This window comes from Cynocephalus volans, chromosome 1, assembly GCF_027409185.1.
Source record: "Cynocephalus volans isolate mCynVol1 chromosome 1, mCynVol1.pri, whole genome shotgun sequence".
NCBI classification, from domain to species: Eukaryota; Metazoa; Chordata; class Mammalia; order Dermoptera; family Cynocephalidae; genus Cynocephalus; species Cynocephalus volans.
This window is the reverse complement of record NC_084460.1, coordinates 176131189-176152139: the sequence shown is the minus strand read 5'-3', so window position 1 is coordinate 176152139 and position 20951 is coordinate 176131189. Positions and strand designations below refer to the sequence as shown.

At 38.7% G+C, this 20951-nt stretch overlaps 1 protein-coding gene across 2 annotated transcripts in view; it reads right to left on the bottom strand.

The window, feature by feature from the left end:
* Positions 1 to 18330, bottom strand: part of MAP3K7CL (MAP3K7 C-terminal like) — a 37021-nt gene extending 18691 nt beyond the window's left edge. Inside the window, exons 1-3 of one of the 2 annotated variants that reach the window (XM_063109051.1) lie at positions 18093 to 18330; positions 15925 to 16033; positions 4175 to 4236 (exon numbers count right to left, since the gene is read on the bottom strand). In XM_063109051.1, the coding sequence (XP_062965121.1) occupies positions 4175 to 4236; positions 15925 to 15994 (132 nt within the window). In that variant the 5' untranslated portion in view covers positions 15995 to 16033; positions 18093 to 18330. Of the gene's footprint in view, positions 1 to 4174; positions 4237 to 15924; positions 16034 to 17965; positions 18051 to 18092 lie in introns of those variants that run through there. The other variant, XM_063109060.1, reaches the window with a different exon arrangement.
* Positions 18331 to 20951: the final 2621 nt, after the last annotated feature.

The window sequence follows — 20951 nt, the reverse complement described above, 5'->3', positions numbered from 1 at the left end:
TGTTTTCTAAGTACCTTGGCTTAATGGAAATAAGATAGCATCAGAACCTCTATCCCTAACTTAAAAATCCAAAGACGTGTTTCTCTTACTTCATTTTACACAAATAAAGATAAATTACTTGTTCTTAAATATCTCATTCAATAAACAATTTCACCAGGGAAGGAAATTTACATGAATTGAGTAATTACTTTTCCAAGCACCATGCTAGATCTACTCATTACCGTATTTGATTCCCACAATTACAATGTAAGTGTTATCTCTACCCTGCAGTTGAGTAAAGTGAGATTTACAGAGTGTAAACAACATGCCTGAAATCACAAAACTAGTAGGTGTGGAGCTGAGATCCAAATCCAGACTAATCTAATGCCAATGTCCATGCTTTAGCCATTGTAATTCCCATTAGGGTGTTTACTGCAATCTTCTTGTTACCATGTCCGCTACCTGATTATAAAAACATATTCCTCATTCTAATGCAATTTAGACCACATTATAACATAGTTTTGGGTCATGTATAGGTTAAACCACAGTTCCCAAAACATAAGCTGGAAGACAGGCTTGGTCTTTACCCAAACCCTTAGACCGTGAAAGGATTCCACCACCCTTCGGAATAGAGAGAGAGAGAAGTCAATCATTACCTCTTTTTCAAATAGAAGGAAATTGAGATCTAAAGAAAAATAATGATTTTTAATTTGTTTTTAGAAATATACATAGAATTGGGCCTCCTTTCTTCTGACTATATGGTCTGAACTAGTTCTACCCAAATAGTGCCCCTGATGGGCATGAGGAATTTAGAAACCTAGTCCCAAGAAAGGAATCTGCACAAAATAGAATCAACCTTCCACCTGCTCCTGGGCAGAGGCCCGAGGACCACAAATGAACATAGTAAAGAGATGTTCATTTTAACACCTACCTTGCCCTGAGGTCTCTTGCCCAACATTTTGAACTAATAGAGACATCAAGAGAAATGTTTGTCACTGCTATTCTTGCACAAGGCTTTTTTTGGCTTCTGTGAAAATAGAAGCACCACGAATTACATGCTCAAACATGTCCACATTCTTGGCAAAACAACAGAAAAATCTTGGGGATCAAATTGGTGATAGAGTATCTACCAAATAGATATTTTACAGCTGCATCTTATAAACTACCAAAGAATGTGTAATGGATATTAGAAAGTCAGAACATATTTCACAAGGTCATTTTATAACCACATTATGGTAACCTTGCAAACCAGAAACAAAAACATCTCCACCTATCAAAATAATTTAAGCAGCTCATAGGTCCCACAAAAAGTCTAAGGGAAAAGGGGTAATAGAAAGTTTATTTAGACCAAAATTTGACCTCAAGTTTCTCATATGTAAAGTGGAGACATTATAGCTTACATAATTACTGCAATGATCAAAAGAGATTCTATGTAAGGAACATCCCCTTGGCCAGTAGGTACTCAATATGCCTTGGTGGGATTTGAATTTGAGAGTTTGAAGAGAGTAGGGCTGGAAATAATCACCTGGCAGCATTTATTTTTTACTAGGCAAGTTTTAAAGGCTCAAATAGAGGTAAGAGTCATTTCATCCTCAAGCATATAGTGACAACCACAAGGCACTTCATAGCCTTTGTAACCTAACTTTTATTCTTCCATAGTGGGTTATGATAACTGGTAAAATTCCCATTCTGCTGTGATGAAAGCACACAAAACTGACTATAAAGATGATCTGCTCCATATCAGGGATTGTACCTTTTGTAAATAAAAGATTTTCATTGCCTTCAATAGAGACTTCCTGCTGCGGAATGGCTTAAATGTACATGCTTATGCTAAGCATGGGAATAAGAATCTGCTTTGAGACGTAGTTTTCTGTCTTAGCTTTCCCCTCTCCATCCTCACCATCTTGCTCTTTCATCACTCATGCCCTGGAGTATAGAGTAAATGTAACAGGCAACTGCTCTAGACAGTGACAACCCTAACCAAATGTCTTGGCAACTGGTAAATGTGTGTGACAAACTCAATCATATCCTTCACCCAACAAGCAAGCTCTTACTAAAATGCTTTTAGTTGTAATGCTGGTAACATTCTGTCTGTTCACAAAGAGGTAAAGCAGTGCCATATTTTAAAAGAGGGGTAGGTCGGAGGGGGAATCAAAACCCCTGAGCCAGAAATCACCCTCTCAACTGCCTAACCTATTAAAGATCAGTGAAGATAAAATAGTATCATTGGAGTAAAATAATTAAATAGACTTAATTTTTAATGTGTGTCAAATGGAATTAAAGCTGTAAAATTCAAATGGACCTAGCGATGCCTTAACAGAAAAATTATCTGGATAATTGCCAGGGGTGCTATGAATTCAGTGGAGAATGATACACAAGCCAGGAAAGACCGTTGAAGTTCCCAAAGGGAAAAAAAAAAACAAAACTTTTTTCCAATACAAAAAAGATAGAATTAATGATCCGTAATTTGATGCAGAAACAAGAACCTAAATATGCTTTTTTAGTTTTATTTTCAAAACACGTTTACTTCTTATTCTCATCTAATTTCCACAGTAATGAAGTAGCTTTTAAGTAACAGTAAAATAAAGGGAAAAAACTGTGATGGTGGCAGGGAAGGTGGAGAATAATTATTATTTTATAATCTCAACTACATCACTAGCAGCACACAGACCCTCTGTGAGGATAGAACCTAAGGAGGAATGTCATGTGCCGTATGAGCAGACCAGAGAGAAAGCAGAGGGATGGTTGAATTGCCCTTCAGAAGGGGTATTGGTTGGGGGAGGAGGGGTAGCATGGTTAGACATCAGGAACCAGGAGAGCTGGGTGGAAGACCCTGCATGAGGACAGGAGAAGAGGCAGATAGATGGCTGACAGCTGGAGAGGACATTTTAGGGGATAACAGAGCTATCTTCGGACAGCTGTGTGATAGTCAATATAACCCTCTCGCCTTCTCCACAATCTCCAGTGATACCTACATAACTGACACTGCTCTGTTGAGTGGCCTTTCTGTTGAAGGACGATGACAATGCCCAGGACTGCTGCCGCAGCAAAAATGACAGCTCCTCAGAAAGGCCAGGTCACACCTGAGCTGCTCTAGTTTGGTTTGTAGAGGCTCCAGCAGTGGAGCACCAGCTCTTCAGACCTGACCTGGTTGTTCCCAGGTTGCTAACTCAGTGCACCGGGCACCGAGATAAGAACTGAAGTGAACAAAAAGAAGCACCGTCTTGGGCTGCGCATGGCTCATTCTTGACTCTCCCCGCCTCTGTGGAGGGCTGTTCAGGACCAGGGATCCTAAACTCAAATGACTTTAGAACACCAGGCACACCTACAAATGGGAAAAGCTGCTAGGCATAAGATAATAGGGAACGACAGGGCCTATTGGGAACTGAAGTTTTCAGACCCTTCCTAAATGTATTTAAAATCAATATTTAGGGGGAAAAAGTGGAGAGTAAGCAAATCGCCTGTGTACAGGATTCAAGACTTCTGTTAGCCTCATCTAATGTGACTGCAAAGGTAGGTAGTCAAGTGAATGGCTGACCCAAGGCCAGTATCCAGGTTTATTAGTCAGAACTTCTTCCTAAAGCCATCTTTACCTGGAATCACCACATATCATCTAAAGAAAAATAAAATGTCATAAATTAACTCCTTTCAAATAATCTGGTGTGTTAAAATGGGATATCTTTTGATAGATCATCCAGAAACCATGCACATAAAATATTTTTCTCATGGGTCAAAATAGACAATTTTCAGAAGGCTTAACTTGAAATAATTGTATTCCATTAAAAGTTGTCTGAGAACTGGGGAAGGGGCAGGGGGTACAGAAAGCAAAGTCTTGGCACACATGACAAATTTTCTCTGCAGAGCTAAAATCACTAACCCAAACAGAGCCAGAATTGCAGTGGCCCAGAGACAGCCACAGAAAAGGAGAGCAGGGCCAGTCTTCTCCCCAGGCTCCAGAACTCCATAAAAATAGGAGCTAGTTTACACTATAAGCTCTTGATGTCCTGTGCCATAGTCAGATGACCAGGAGCACTCCATGTGGGATTCAGCCTGACTTTAGAGCTCCAGAAATGCAAACCTTGTGACTTAAAAGCCCTCCGCTCTGTGTCCAAGTCAGTCTTTCCTCGTTGGGCCACTCCCCAGCTCACTATACTTTGTAAGGAAGAAAAAAAAGAGACTTTAGAAAAATCCTTACCTGGAGCTGCTGGTCTAATTCTGGAAAGGCCAAAGGAATGGGGTCTTCAGGCGGTGTATCATCTAAAACATGAAAACAAAATGATTGTTTACCATAAAGCCCTTTCTCTCATGAGAGTTGCCCTGCGGGGACCATCTTTGAACTCACATAGTTAAACTGTTCATATAGACTGCTTCAGTTGTTTTCCTCACTTCAGCTGGGGACAGACAGAATGCAGAAGACAACTTAGCTCATTTTCTGTACATATAGCAGTATAAAGAACATAGCTGGCCTGACCACATTTTGCAGACAAATATCAGAATCCTCAAATGTCCACTCTGGTAGCTCTCCAATTAAGAAGGACTGCTTGTCTTTCAATACTCTCACAATAGCCAAAACCATCAAAGATGATATGCAGGAAAATGCTTTAACAAGGTGCTAATGAGGTGGCCAGAACAACCTTGATCGGATGGAAGAACATGTTAGTAAAAAACAGAGGCATTTGTTCTGTTCTGAATGACTTCCAGTGTTGTAGACTTGGACGGTTTTGTCCCTTGCTCTTAACCGCAAACCACTACTAACAAGCAGTTAACCAGAAACTCATTCTGGAATACAGTGGATAACAGGCTGCAACCCAAACAGGGTGATTCTTCCCAATGTACCAGGCAGCACTCCTGGCCTGAGGCAGAATCCACAGCTTTGTTGCAGGAGAGCCTGAGCCCAAGAGCTGGGGCAACTTTATGCTCAGAGGCCTGAAAGGTCTCCTGAGCAATACTTCAACGGACTCATTGCCTGTTGCTGGGTTAAAAAATGCACTTCTCAGAAGCATCCAAGGCAATCTGGCAGGAATTTGGCCTAAAACACCCATATCACCCTGAAATCTCTTCAAGAGCATACTGCTGACCTGGCCTTGGTGTTAGAGGACAGCCACTTCGTGAGCAGAACTTCCGAATGTCCAGGCAGACTCTGGCTCTGAGGGTCCATGAGCCATTCATTCCCATCCCCTACCCCAGTACATAGGACTATGAGAATAAGTACAAAATGTAAGTTCAAATTAAAAACCAAAGCCATTCTAAATTATAATAAAACAAGGAGAGATCATGATTTTTATATTCTCGCTATGATAATCAAGATTATTGGTAAAAACTGATTGATGTTCCTTTTGAACTAGAGGAAGTGAAACAGGCCATACTGGATGCAGAAACAAGCCTCCTCTCCCAACTCACTGATAGCACAGTCCAGAATAAAATACAGTACACAAGACACTCCTGGCTCCTAAGGGATTATGTTTCTTTGAAAGCAACAAAGATAATCACCAGAAAGACAATTCAAACAAGGATGGCATTAACCTCTGCCAAACACCTCAAGAGTAATGTCACTTAATTGCCTCTGGCATATTTTAGCTGAATTAAGGATTCATAATTTGATACTCCCATTTAAAAGTGGCTTAAAATAATGACAATGAAACACCAAATTTAAATCCATTTTGTAGCTGCACCCTGTGCCAGACAGTGGATACACTATTTAACTTTAGCTTCACAGAGCAAGTAGAAACTGAGAGATCTTCTAAGACCTTTGCTGCAGGCTGGAGGACAGTCTTCCAAGGAAATGAGTCCAACCCCCAGTTCCTCTGAATGCTCTCTTCCTACTCAAACTAGAAGTGACAAATTCTGCCAATTTCCATGGCTTTTTAAATTCACCCCATCATTTGCAAAGAATTGGACAAAATGCAGAAATATCCATTTGTCACCACTGACCTTTTAGAGGTAGCCTTCATTATAAAAGCTATACTTTGTAAAACTGATTTGGGTCTTAAGTGCATTTAAATTTACTTCAGTACAATTTCAATAACGTAGACATTATGATTATTTTAGCTTGTGGAGTCCAAGGCTACAGTAATTTGGCACAAGTAAATGGGAACATATTATACTCTGGCATCCCAACCCTAATAATCATAGGCGAGCAGGCACTTGTTGGAAGGACAAAACACTTCTGTAAAGTACAAGAGCAGACAGGGCATTCTAGAATTCTAGAAGGAAGCCGGGAATGGAACTCAAGGCTTCCTGAGACTTAATCCGCCTTGGCCCTGTGAAGTCACACTCCTTCCTGCTTAATTATAAAAAAGGGGAAAAAAAGTTATTCATTTGCTTTACTATAATAATGTAAATAGCAAATACCTAGTACGGCCCAGAATAGCAAATACCTAGTAAGGAGTCCATAACGGAAATCTACATCACTATTTATAGTCACACCATGCCAAGGGCACATGTATGTGACCATACTGACAATTTTGTAGATAAATAAAGGCTTAAGACTGGATTCCTTGAGTTGAAATAAAAGTCTAATTGATTCACATAGAAATAAATATATAATAGATGTTTTAGAGACACAAGCAAAATGAAAGTAAGACTTTTGTTAAAGAATAGATCAAGTTGGATTAACCCAAGCAGGAAATGGCAACAGAAACAAGAAAATCAAAGACAGATGTAAGGAGACTACCAAGTCTGAAAGCCAGTCCTGTATGTCACTGCTCAATGCCATCTGGTTTAGCTGGCATCCCTGCCAGCCAGAAATTTCAGGGCTTGTGAAGCTGTTTACAAAGCTGCCCCAAGTTGATGCGTAGTGTGTTTACTTTCAAACAGTGGCTGCCTTCTTTGACTGGTTTTAAAAATAGGCAAATATTCTAAAAGCAGAATGATGAATCACAGGATTGGGCCAAAAGGAAAGAAGGAAAATGACTCAGGCAGACTAGTAGCACAGCTGTTCCACAAGCATTTGGCCGAATCGTTATAAAACATTTTGACAATGATACTGGATCAGAGTTCTTGAGAGCAGTTAAGTTTGTTTTGACAATTCCAGAAGCACAAACTAGACTGTACAGTAGCTATACAAGAGACTCCCTGGAAAATTTAGCTCTTTTTTTAAAAAAGGAGAACAGTTGCCAGGTATGTTTATGATAAGAAAAAAATCACAGTGCAAGTACATTTTTACTAAAATGTATCTACCAAATATTTTTGGATTCCCATTACATGCAAGGCAGGGACTAAAACTCTGTGATGAACTGGCAAATCACTTTATCATATTTTCTGAAGCATAAAGGAAGTATTTGAAGCTTCCTTTTCAAAATGACACTGTGGGCTTAATGTACCAAGTAAAATGTACCCTAAGGAATTTTTTAAAGAATGAGATATAAAGAATTAAAGAAGTTTTTCGTTGCTTTTTTTTTTTTTTTAAAAAAAAGCAGATGTTCACTGCCTGTTTGGCAAACACAATGTGACTAAGCCAATGGTCCTTAAGATGGAACTTTCCTGTTGGTATCCCAGCCATTATGACATACCATAGTACATTTTATGATGGGCTTGTCTCAACATCTCTTGAGCAGCTGTTGGGTTGCTTTCGTGGTTATTCTGTTTTCAGATTCCCTTAAGTTGTCTTCTCTGTGTATCCACGAATTTAATAAATGGGACACATTGGGGCTGTAATTCAAATCCTCACTGTTATTTAGCAATGAGAGCTATGCAATCAGTTATCAGAGAATGCTGAATCTGGAAGGGGCTAAGTAAGCATCTGGTCCAGTCCTCTAAGGGTAGAGCTAAAGACAAGCACTCTATGATGAGAAAGGAGCCACCCAAGACTTCAAGGTTAGTGACTCCATAAGACTAAAGGGTGTCTCCCAGCCCAGGGCTCTGTCCACTCTGATCTCCTTCACCTTCTGGTCCACTTGTATTTCATGAACCAGTAAAATTTTTCCTAAAATATTGGGAATCATGCCTTAGACATCCAACATTTCACTTAGCTAGTAAAGATGATTCAAAAACAACTGCTGTGTATCATTGTCTCTTTATGACAGAGAGAACATTTTAACACCAAAATCATAAGACAAACATAATCTTATAATAAAAGAGTATCCATCGTACTGGATAAATTTAGCTTTACACACAAAAATAAACACATACCAAAAAAAACCCCATTACCATGTCCTTATTTATTTGGTTTTATTCAGAGAGGTGAAAACTTCATTAAAGCCCAAACAGGCCTTCAAACAAGTGTTTGAGAATCCTTGTTCTAAACAACATCTTGACTGGACTTTGGAGTCAATTATCTAACCCTGGACTCACCTTCATAGACATTATTGGGGTCTAGGCTGGGAAACTCTAAATCCTTGCTAGAAAGAGCTTAAATGTCACACAGAGAAGACCTCAGGAGAGGTAGAAGCCATTCTCAGAGATCATTCCCAAACCCCCTTCACTCCCCAACCAGAATATAAGAGGCAGCCTTATCCAGGATCCTCTCCATCTGTCTATATTTTCTGTAGTCAGAGCTAGCTCCGTGGGCATGTGACCTGTGTCACACAGAGCCCTGTGCCCAGATGGGCCTTGTGCTTGGTTTAATGCTCTGCTATAGTGTCTCAAATTTCTTAATAATTTTGGACAAGGATTTCTGCATTTTTTATTTCACACTGCGTCTCCAAAATTACGTAACTAGTCCTATGTGCAGTTTGACGTCTTAATGCTGGTGTCCTGGAGGTTGTCTTGCAGGTGCAAACTGACACTTGAGAGGCAAGTGGGTTTGGGCAGCGGCTTCAGTGCTGAGACTCATACCAAACTTTCCTGAGAACTGTCTGCCGGTGAAGACTCCTAACCACTTAGGATACAGCAGGTCAGTACAACATTTAGTAGGACAGACCTGCATTTGAATCTCAGGTTGGCCACTTTTTGATGGATGAATGTGAATGATCAACCCACTCTCTTTCAGACTCAGTTTTCTCCTCTGCAAAATGGGCAGGCTATTTCCTGTCTCAGAAATGTGTTATTAATAAAGGAATGCATATGTCAGTCACTTAGCTTAAAGCGTGGCACCTAGGAAATAATCAGTAATAATAATGAATGTTTAATGTAATTGAATTTACTTTTCATTCCTTTATCCTGACCAAAGGGGTAATGTGGAGAAGAAGCAGCTGTGTGTGTGTGTGTGTGTGTGTGTGTGTGTGTGTGTGTGTGTGTGTGTGTGTGTGTGTGTGTGTGTGTGTGTGTGTGTAGTGATAGGAGTTGGGGGTATTCTTCTTCATCATCTGAATAATACAAAAAGAACACTCAAGGTCAGGGTCACGGACTTTAATTACTTAGTCCTCCCTCTGCCAGTTAAGGGAGATTTCCCTGGGGCAGCCGTAAGCTCAGGTCTTGTGCATTTACTCTCGTTATTTAAATCTGATTTAAGAAGGGTTTCCCTTTACTTTCCTACCAAAGCAAACACTTTCTATATGAAATATATACATATATATATGTATGTAAAATATTTATATATGTAAAAAATTTAACTTATGCATGAATGGGCTTTGAGTATTTTTATTCTAAATCTAAATTGAGATTAATATTTAATTTTTAGGAATAAAATAAATGATATAAGGCTGCCAACCCATATATCTAATATATCAAAAAACCTTTTTAAAATTTCTAGATACCTAGGTTCCTGTTAGAGCATCACATAATTGTAAGATGTGAAAAGCTTTGTTAAACTTTGCCACTTGCTTAAACATTAGAGATGTGAATTCTTTAATATACACTGGATTTTCAGGGCCCATATAATTAAAAGTATAGATATATAGGTGGATATCAATATAAATACAGATATCGATAAAGGTAGAGATTTGGTATGACAACTCATGGACTGTCAATTATTTATAATTAATAAATACCATGTTACCTTAACTAGTACCTAAAATTATCTGGCAAAGAAGATTATGCATCAATAGACCGAATGATGTTTCTCTGCAAAGACAGATCTGATTTAGTTTCAGGACAGATTTTATGTTTCTTGGAAACACTCATCTATTCTCTATTACTGTCGCTATCATTTTGTGAATCTTATCGATTTATCTTTTTGTCAGAACATTTTGACGTAGCTTATAACATACTCATTCTTCCAAAAATATCTGGCTCAAGAAGACCTGTTAGTAGCATATGTATTCCTCAGCACACCACCAAATAAAATTTGCCTCTTCTTTTCTTCTTTCCAGCAACAGCAAACCAGAAGTAATCTTCATCCACCATCTCCCATGGCCACTGGGAAGCTATTCGCTGTCAGGAACATTCATGCTTTTCTCTTATTACATAGACCCTGCCTCTAAATGAGTAATGAAGTAAAAACAGCCCTGAAGATCTGGCTTTGAAACACTTTCTACCACGTATTAGCTGCTTGATTGGAGGCAAGTTACTTACCATCCCTTAGCCAACATTTTCACATCTGTTAAATGGGTATAATAATACCTTCCCATAGGGTTGGTTGGTGCCAGTATTAATTTGATAAGATGACACAAGTAAAAGTACCTAGGTACTCAATGAACATTCACTTCCTTTCTGGCTTTCCTTTACAGCAACAGATTCCAACCAATAAATTCCATTATATCTCAAAGCATCTTTATTCGATATCAGAATAATGAACTACAAGTGGTTATAGATACTGGATCATTGATTTTAAAAGTATTTGATACTTAAGATGCCACTATAGTTCTCAACTCTGTGTTCCATTAGGGATATAAATATAAGGAGACACCCACCTCCCACTCGGCCTTGAATGTTGTCACTGCATGCTGAGGCAGCTTTAAATGTAAGGTCAGCTTGGGACAGAAGGTGACTTGAGAGAATTCCAAATGGCTGCCTTAGTCCCCAGTCCCCCAAACACCTTCCTTACCAAGTTGTCTAGTGTGTAAAATTCCAGTGGGAATTTTATCCCTTGATTTTCCACTGAGTCACCTGTGGATATGTAAAAAAACAAACAAAAAAAAATCCAGAGAGAGATAAAAGGTAAATCTCAATATTTACTTGTGGCTTACTGTGATGAGGTTTCCCAGAGTCATTCTGGAGAACAAGGAATAAGAGTGCGGAGAAAAGAGAAGAAAACTTCAAGCTCTAAAGGGGGAAAAGCAAATAATACCAAAGATAGAAAAAGTTGAAAGAAGAGGACAGTGACAAGAGACTTCACCTGCACCACAATTTTGCCAAGAGCCAGTACGCCACAAGACATTCACACCATACCCAGAGTGTGAAATTAGATTCAAGGGTGGCTAATTCAGCTACTCCACCTAATTCCCACTACCACACAATACACTCAGATATTTGAAGAGAAAAGGGTATTATTTAAAAGAGACACCGATGGAATATGTCCTGAATTTTTCAAAACTAAATGTCGTATGATTAATGTGTACCCAGATATGAAAAATTCTAACAGCTGAAAAGAATTTTTTAAAAACAAAATGTTAAAAGCTACTAGCTTGGGCTGACATCACTCTCCTTGACTCTTTCTAAATAAAAACTAAAAACTTTCAAAAAAGAGAGAGAGAGAACTCCAAAGCCAAGGTCTAAATTTACATGAGAGTATGTCAGAGTTTAGCTTAGCTGAAGATAAAGAAAACTCGCAAGTAATTAATACGAAATCCTAATATATGTCCAACTCTAAATTCTCTCTACTTGGAAAAGATCCAGTGATTCTCTAACAACCCAAGAGGTGGAATTCATATTTCTCTTCCACACATTTTCTACTGGCAAAACTAACTCCCTGAAGGCCCCAGTGTACAAAGTTAACTCTTTGGAGTTCCCAGTTAGGAAGAACTATCAATCATACCACCAGCATATTAAAGACAGGGATTGCTGCCTCCAGAATTACAATTAGCTAAGTATCACTTAATGAATGGCTCATATGATAGACTAGAAATGGTGATTGTGTTTTAAAGGGCTATATTTTCCCCCAAATACCTTGCTTCCTTCATTTAAACCCCTGGTGATCAATAGTCTCTTTGAAGTATTGTGGCTTATTCTGCTATCAATAAACAATGACCAACTTCGGATCCACCAGGTACAGTCTTTTACCAAGTTCTTTCAACTCTTCCTTCAAAATATACTCAAAATTCAGTCTTCCCATCCCTTCTCTAAGCCAGCCCTCATCACTTTGTCTCTGTACCATTATAAAAAGCCTCTTTCATTTTCTCATCTCTCCACATTTCAGATGATTCCACCAGATTTTTACTGTTTTCATCGTATTACTCCCTTGGTTAAGAACTTTGACACTAGTGCTTCTGAGAAAGTCCAAACTCTTTTGCTTAACTTTTAAGGTTGTCTTGCTAACTCTAGTCTACTATTACCTAAACAGGTTTTCTACATAAGCCTCCAGCACTATCCTGGCCCAGAGCAGGGCTTAGTGGACAGTAGGTTACTACTCAACAGTTCAGACTTCGTCTCCAATTGACTAAGGTATTTTCTGAACACACCAGGCTCTTCCTGACTCTTAGTTTTTGCTTATGCTTTCTGTTCGGTGGGAAAAGGAAGAAAAATGGTTAAAAAATACATAGCACCCTTTTCTTATAGCTGGTACGCAGAAATGACACCTTTCCTGCACTGTCTTCTATACCCTACCCATCTTTAAGCCCAGTTTGACTATAACCTCTTCCAAGAAGCTGTTACCAACTGCTCTGAGTGACACAGACTTCTCTCCAAATCTCTTTGCCTTATACAAGTAAAGTCCATGGCAAAAATTTTGCTGCACTCCTCTTTTACACATCCTACCCACCTTTGACAGAGTGCTGGAAAAATAGAAACTAAATAAAGAGAGGTCAGCTAATTGATCAGAGGAAAAGCAGGACACCCACAATTCACTAACTAAATAACCAGTCCCTAAATAATTGTAGGTCAGTTCTGCTATAAAGTCTACCTTGACATCAAGTAGAAGTATGAGCCATAGGTGCAACACACAACTGCTTAGTGGTTTATATATGCCTCAATATTCCCCGATTATGCTAATTACAGGAACAAGTTGAGTGCTTAATTTGTATCAAGCACTTTGCTAACTGCTTTACCTATAAGGTATCATTTGATTCTTACAACAACCCTGTGAGTTACTACCATCCACATGTTATGAGAAACTGAATTTCAGCAAGGTCAAATGACTCATCCAAGATCATACAAATATAATGGAGATGGTCTAGAAACCATGCTTCTTTGACTCCAAAGTCCTTTGTCCTTAACCTCTATCCTAAATTATGTCAGGAATATTTGTTTAAAAAAAAAAATTGTCCTAAAATGACTGAAAGGAATGAGCACTACATTAGGCTCATAAGAAATGAACATGTCAACATTCACAAGCAAAGATATCTCCTTTCCTCATGGATTCTGCTTATTCATTGACAACAATAAATCCAACAATATGGAATTACTCCCCAAAAGTCCACCTTACTTTCCCTATTTACTAAGAAAGTCTAGAATGCTTTCCTCTCAAATGTGTGGTCTGCAGGCCACATGCACTGGAATTCAAAAGGCATGCACAGCTTGCCTGATGGCAAGTGCTGCTCTGGGTGACACTCCACACGCTCCTTATTCAAGAATTCAGAGGGAGTGTCCCCAAATATCTGCAAAGCATCTTTTTGTGCACTCGCAATTTCATGTGCATGCAAAAATACAGAGTCCTGGGCCCTGACTATGCCTTAAAATCTTGCATTTGTAATATGCATAAACACAGGAGAGGGTTTTATGCTTCCTCTTAGAGAGGTTATGAACTTCCTGAATCAGAATATACAGGTATGGGGCCTTGGAACATGTATGTTTGATGTGTGCTCTCAGGTGATTATTTTAATCAGACAAGCTTGAGAAACACTGAATCCCAGGTCCTGCCTTAGATTCTTCAGTTAGGTACTCTTTCTAGAGATAGAGAGACACAATGATCATCAGATAAAAATATCTCATTTTTGTAGATTCTTCACACCTTCACAAGCATCTTTTTGTGGGACCAGAGGGTAGGAATTACTTAAAATAAAGTATAACCCCTTTTGAAGTTACCTATTTAAAAACATGAATTTCAAAGGTGGGCATTTCTGAGACATTTGAAAGAGAAGACAAAGATTGGAAAAAATCAATCTAAAGTGATTGATGAAAACATGCATGAGATCCCAGTCAGGGACCAAGAGAGCTCAAAGGACGGTGACAAATTAATTACAAGTTGTACATCTTGTACTTTAAAAAGGAGTCTATTCATACCGCTCAAAGATCAAGATTCTCCTAACTTTTCTGTACATAAGTTAAATTCCATTAAAATGTTAATGAAGGAACAGTACATTTATTTGTCTAGTCCAAAATTATGATCTAATAATATTGCTTGAGATAAACAAGCTTCATATACTGAAACTTTCTTTGAAAGGCTGTTGATTGTAACAGGACTCATTCTGCTCATAAGGGACATGAGCAGAAGAAAGGAAATTATACATCTTCTCTCTCCCTGGATTTTGGTTTTGCATATGTGTGTCAAGAACTAGCCTCTTTAACACTGACTACTCCTTAAAAATTTGCACTTATGAAAATTATAAAAACAGGAGGGGCTTTCTATTCCCTTTTAGAGAAGCAACAACACGGAACAACAGAGAGAGTTCGGATTTCCAAATGTAGGAACCTGAGTTAGATCTAAACTCGATTTAGACCACATTAACTGTATAATTTCTGGGCTTCAGTCTCTGTCTCTGTAAATAGAAAATGCTAATGCCTATGCTGCCTGGTAGTTTTAAAAGTCAGAAATAATATAAGTGAATGCCTAGTGCAAAAGAGAAATACAATTAATAGCAGTTGTCATTTCCACACTAGGGTGGACTGAATTGCCTGTTGGGAGGATTTCTCCCCACCACTATCTTTCAGAAGGACCCCCAAGTATGGACACAGTACAACAGCAGGTCGTATGAAGAGTACTGGAAAAGCTTCACCTTTTCCTGCTCTGGAATACATCCTCTATTGGGAGCTATACAGTTCAGGACACTACAGAGTAAATGTGTCCCCTATGTAATCACCTGGTATAGTAACCTCAAACCTGCACTGGCCATGTGACATCAGACTTCACAGAGCCCAGCTCCTTACTTTGCATTATTTTGGAATTATCCTGTCCCTTTTCAATCATTACCTTTCAAAGCATCACTCCTACATTGGCACTGACAGAGATGATAGACAGACACATAGATACATGGATACAGAGTCAGTCCTCAAAAGACTCAAAGTTTAAATGATAAAGTTGTTTGAGCATGTAATTTTAACAGATGACATTAAGCTAAGAGCAATGGCCAATGCCAGTGGAAGAGAGCCAAGTCTTCCCTTCCTCACCAGTATGACCTCCCACCACACAAGATCCCTTGTTCAAAGGTGCTGAAATTTAATATGTGTGTTAAGAGGTCACTGAGGGGAGCTGTGACGAAGGGATCTAAGTACGGCAGCCTCACCTCAGACCTTACTATTTCAAGAGGCTCCGCCTCACCTGTCCCATTCATCACTCCTGCTGAACACTTGTTTATTTAGCCGGAAGTGTGGGAGCACCAGTGAGAAACCAGAATTTCAAACTTAGGCTTCAGCAAATGTTGCTGGAACTGGGACAGTGATATTTTTATTTTACCTAACCAACTGCCAGCTGTTCATAAACGTTTCCTCATGCAATTTTAACAATGACACACTTTGCTATCGTTAAAAATTGTTATAGCTCTATGAATTTTGTTCTAAAAGAAAGCTAAAATAAGGAAAGAAGAAAAAAAGAAAGAAATGAGCTAAAACAACCAATGGATTCAAGGTGGGAGAAGCATTACCAGAGGCATTTCTGGAAGCTACCACCTAGCAATGCATGATGAAATATCACACTCCCCATCATCAGGCCATGCAAGCATGCAATTATAAATTTTCCACAGAGGGGTGGAATTAGAAAAGATGACAAAAAGGTGGGACATGAGGGAGGTAGCCCCTTCTCCCAGAGCAGAGTACCTGAAGCGTCATTGAGGCTAAAGGCGATGCGTACTGGCTTATCGGCAGGTACCCTGGCTGTGCTGATCATGTGGGCACCTGCGCCTCGGTCTTCTCCTGGGTCTTCCAGCTAAAAGGACAAGAGAGAACTATTGTCACTTTACCCAATATCATCACTCTGAACATTTACAGGCGATTGGAAATTAGAGGGCAAATTTAAGAAACAATGCCTTCTTTTTTAAATGCTACTCCTAGTTCTGAGCTTCCTTTTCCTACAACAAAAGTATTCACCTGCCCCATTTAAAATTTTTTTTCTGGCTTACAAAAAAAATTGCTTTGACAATATCCCTCTAGAATGAATGAGATGTGGCAAAAATCCCTACCTTCCTCACTTTTTCAGTATCTCTTTACACTGACCAGTTCACTCCTGGCTCTTCAAGATCATATAGTTTTATTTTTAATTGAGGCAAATAAAAAAGAAACATAGTCGTAGCAGCATATCAGACGGCTTCAGATTAAACTAGCTTTTCATGTTCAAAAGCCTAAATTGAATCTGAATTATTGATCTGAGAGTGGTAAAGAAAGGGTATCATGGAATCATTTAAAGAACACCAATGACCACAGTTATCTTATGAATTTTATGGGCTTTAAATATCTGCTTAACTACCTGTAAATCTATCAAACATTTCTAAGTTTGCATGTCTTAACAATATACGGTACAAGCAAAAGACAAAACTTAAAAATATCCTATTGATGTTCTACCCCATCTATTAAATTATCGTTTAATTAGTGAACTAAGATAGAATTAATGGAAAAACATCCTACAGGTAAGATGGGATAGGCAAAAATACATGAATATTTCTGTGTTATAATAAGAGAATTTAGCACAAATACATTTTAACCAAGATATTTATTTGATAATTTGATGCTCATAGGGACTCAGAAAAGATATTGTTATAAATACATGATTTCTTTGCTATTTAAATACATATATTTAACCTTTCTATTTTTATTACTGCTTCCCTCAAACCTCTTACTCTCTTTCTCTTTCTCATGTAAACCAAAAAACCTGAATAATATTTTAAGGAAAATGTCTCTAAACATGGCAAAATATAAATAATCTCCTTAGGCATCCTTAGTGAGATTCTGGGAACTGCTTTAGCATGACATTTTCTCATAGCAAGGCTTCTGACTCTTTCCCATAACATTTTTCTACCTAAAAATAGTGTCCAGAACACTGAATTTTGTTTTTACAATTGTTTATAGAGCCAAAGTCAGTGCATATATACATGGAATTTAATTTAAACATATATATATGGAATTGTCTTACCCATTATAATGAAAGAGAATATGCTTATGTTAAACACCTAGTATTGCCATGTAGGAAAATCAGCAACTGTTTATCATCCAGTTAGAGTCATATTTGGCCCATTCATTTAACACTACAAATAGCAATGAACTCTAAGGCACTCTACTATTCATGTCACATAATTCTAAGTTAGAAAGAAATAGTAACATGAAACATGTAATTTAAGAAAGGGGTAATATGAAATTGCTGTTGCTTGATTCAGGATTTGTTTTATCTTAACTATCACACACTTCTGTGTAGTCTCATCTGCTTGGTATCAAGCATTTTGTGAGCCACTTCTTCCTGGAGAATAGCAAGAATTGACTCAAATTTAACAAAACAAACCATTGAAATCTCCTTGAAGTTATAGCTAAAAGGAAAAGTCTTACTGTTACACATTGTACAATCACCAAACCACTTCATCGTCACATTTAAGGATGGAAAGCTGCACTTCTCTTTTGGTTAAATCTCCCTACACTTTTGTGCACCAAAAAATAAAGCACAAGAGGTGGAAATTTGCCTCCAGGATTTTGTAAATAGATCTCTGGTACAGTTTCCAGCTATGGGAAATGGAAATGATAAACACAGCTAATTAGAGCTCCTCCCCTCCGCACCACAGAGAACATATGTCTGCCTCCCAAAAGATGGTGGCGAGGTTGGGTGGATTTTGAGTTCCACACAGCATCGACCACAAAAGCCCCTAAACCAACTTGCCTTTCCATCACTCCGCCTAGGGGAACGGACCACTGATTCCTCCTCTCGGCTGCAGGCTGTAACAGAGCTGTAGTTAAGTTGCTGGTGCTCCGAACATTTAGTTCGATTTTCACACCTGTTGCCTTACCTCACTTAGTTGAGTGTCTGCACTTGTGTAATCCAGGGCCAGCCACTGCCTTGGCCAGTCGTTGCCTTTGTGGAGTAAAGACTCAGTGAGAGACCAGGCTGCACCTGCTGCATAGCAGCCACTGACAATCTGAGGAGCAGAGACAGCTGTCAGGGCAGCACGCTGCTACCTGCTCTGCCCCAGACCCCAGCGTCCCACGGGACCTCCCTGTTCTGCTTCCCTCTACAACCCCTCTCTCCTTTCCTTCCCTCTCCAACAGCCAGGATGTTGTCATGCTTCTAGAAAAAGCAAGAGCAAAAGAAAACCCTCCTCCTGTCAGAGGCATTGATAAACAGCAAGTTGTAGAGAGTCCAAATGTTTTAATTCATTAGTCCTGGCAAACCTAAAATACAAACAGACTTGCTTCACAAGACAGGAATGTCTTCAGCATGACCCAATCGGTGTCTGTGTCTATTCCAGCAAACTGGCAAAGATAGCATGACTCCAGTCAGCAAAAATGTCGGCCACTCCAATCAGTTCAGCGAGACCCAGCCAACTTGGACAGGCCACAAGCCAACTCTCAGATGTTAGCAGCGATGATCCCGGTTAAGAACGTGAGCCTGAGGTTGAGCCCGTGTTGGGCTTGATGACTTGATTCATTCTACAAATGCAACCAACCGCAAAAAAATAGTCAATGGGAAACAGGAATGATACATTAGGATTTTTCAACCTTTTTAACAACTATAAACCTAGATGTCATTAGCACTGAAAAATAGTTGGATCATAATGTTGAGGTTAAATAATTAAAAATAAATAAGGTTTAAGAGAATACAAAGACAAGCCACAGACCGGAAGAAAAACCTTTGCAAAACATGTGTCAGATAAAGGACTGGTATTCAAAATATACAAAGAACTTTTAAAACTCAACAACAGGAAAGAACCCAATCAAAAAATGGGCAAAAGACCTGAACAGATGCATCATCAAAGAAGATAGAAAGATGGCAAGTAAGCGTATGAAAAGATGACCTACATCATATGTCATTAGGGAATTACAAATTAAAACAACAATGAGGTACCCCTACACACCTATTACAATGGCCAAAATCCAAAATCCTCCAACATCAAATGCTGGTGAGGATGTGAAGCAATAGGAACTTTCATTCCTTGCTGGTGGAAATGCAAAATGTTACAGCCACTTTAAAAGACAGTTTGGCAGTTTCTTACAAAACTAAACATGTTCACACCATATGGTCCAGCAATAACACTCCTTAGTATTTACCCAAATGAGTTGAAAACTTTTGTTCACACAAAAACGTGCACACCAATGTTTATAGCAGTTTTGCTCATAACTGCCAAAACTTGGAAGCAACGAAGATACCCTTCTGTAGGTGAATAGATATACAAACTGTGGTACATCCAGACAATGCAACATATTCACAGATAAAAAGAAATGAGCTATCAAGCCACAAAAAGACATGGAAAAACCTTAAGTGCATATTTTTTTTTTCTTATTCTTTTTTTTTTCTTAAGTGCATATTACCAAGTGAAAGAAGCAAAGTCAAAAAGGCTTCATACTGTAAAATTTCAACTATATGACATTCTGAAAAGGCAAAGTATGGAGACACTAAAAAGATCAGTGGTTGCCAGGGGTTGAGGGAGAGAGAAGAGATGGATGAGCAGGTGAAGCACAGGGATTTTTAGGGCAGTAAAACTATGCTGCATGATACTATAATGGTGGATATGTGACTTATGCACTTGGCAAAACCCATAGAAAGAGTGAGCTCTAATGTAAACTATGGCTCATCAATTTTAACAAATGTACCACACTAATGCAAGATGTTAGTAATAGGGGAAATTATAGGTGGGAGGGATGGGAACTATACTTTTCACTCATTTTTTTCTGTAAAACTAAAACCACTAGAAAATATTCATTAAGTAAAGGATTTAGCATATTTCCTTGATCTCATGAATGCAAGACCAATTTATTGTAATATACACAGCAATAAAGCTGTGTAGATTCAAACAATTAGAACATTCACATATAAACCTATTCTTTCCAGGAATTATTATTACTGTTTTGATGTAATTTTATGGTTAATAATATCACCTTACATATTGCATTATAATTTATCAAATGAATATTTTATCCACTATCCCATATTCACCTTCCAGAGAATCCCATAAGATACTCATGATCATTATTGTCATTGATTTTGACAAATGAGCAAACTGGGCTCAGACAATTTAAGTAGCAGTCTCAAAGATAAATAATTATTACAGAATAAAGAACCCAGATAGGATCCAGGTTTTTAAATTTCTAGTTCCTGCTATTTCCACTACAACACGATGCATCCTGTATTAAAGAGTTAATTGATTTTTTTAATTATGAATAAGTCTGACTCTCAGCTTTTGGCTGAAGGAGACAAAGGTATAACTTTCTTCCACACCCCAGCACCCAGGTTCATCTGACACCAGCATCTGCATCATGAGACCTAAGTTCAACCTCAAGGAAATCAAAGTCGTGCATCTTATGTGTGCCAATGAGAAAGTGGATACAATATCTTGTCTGGCTCCCAAATTTGCCCCTGGCTCTGCCTTCATTAATGGTGGTGGTGAGGGCTGGCCCATGGCTCACTCGGGAGAGTGCGGTGCTGATAACACCAAGGCCACGGGCTGGGATCCTATATAGGGATGGCCGGTTGGCTCACTGGCTGAGCGTGGTGCTGACAACACCAAGCCAAGGGTTGAGATCCCCTTACCAGTCATCCTTATATAGGAATTTTTAAAAAAAAAAAAAAAAAGGGAATGCTGGTGGTAACATTAAAAATGCCAAGGCAATCAGTGACTGGAAGCATCTGAATTCCAGTGAAACTGACAGTT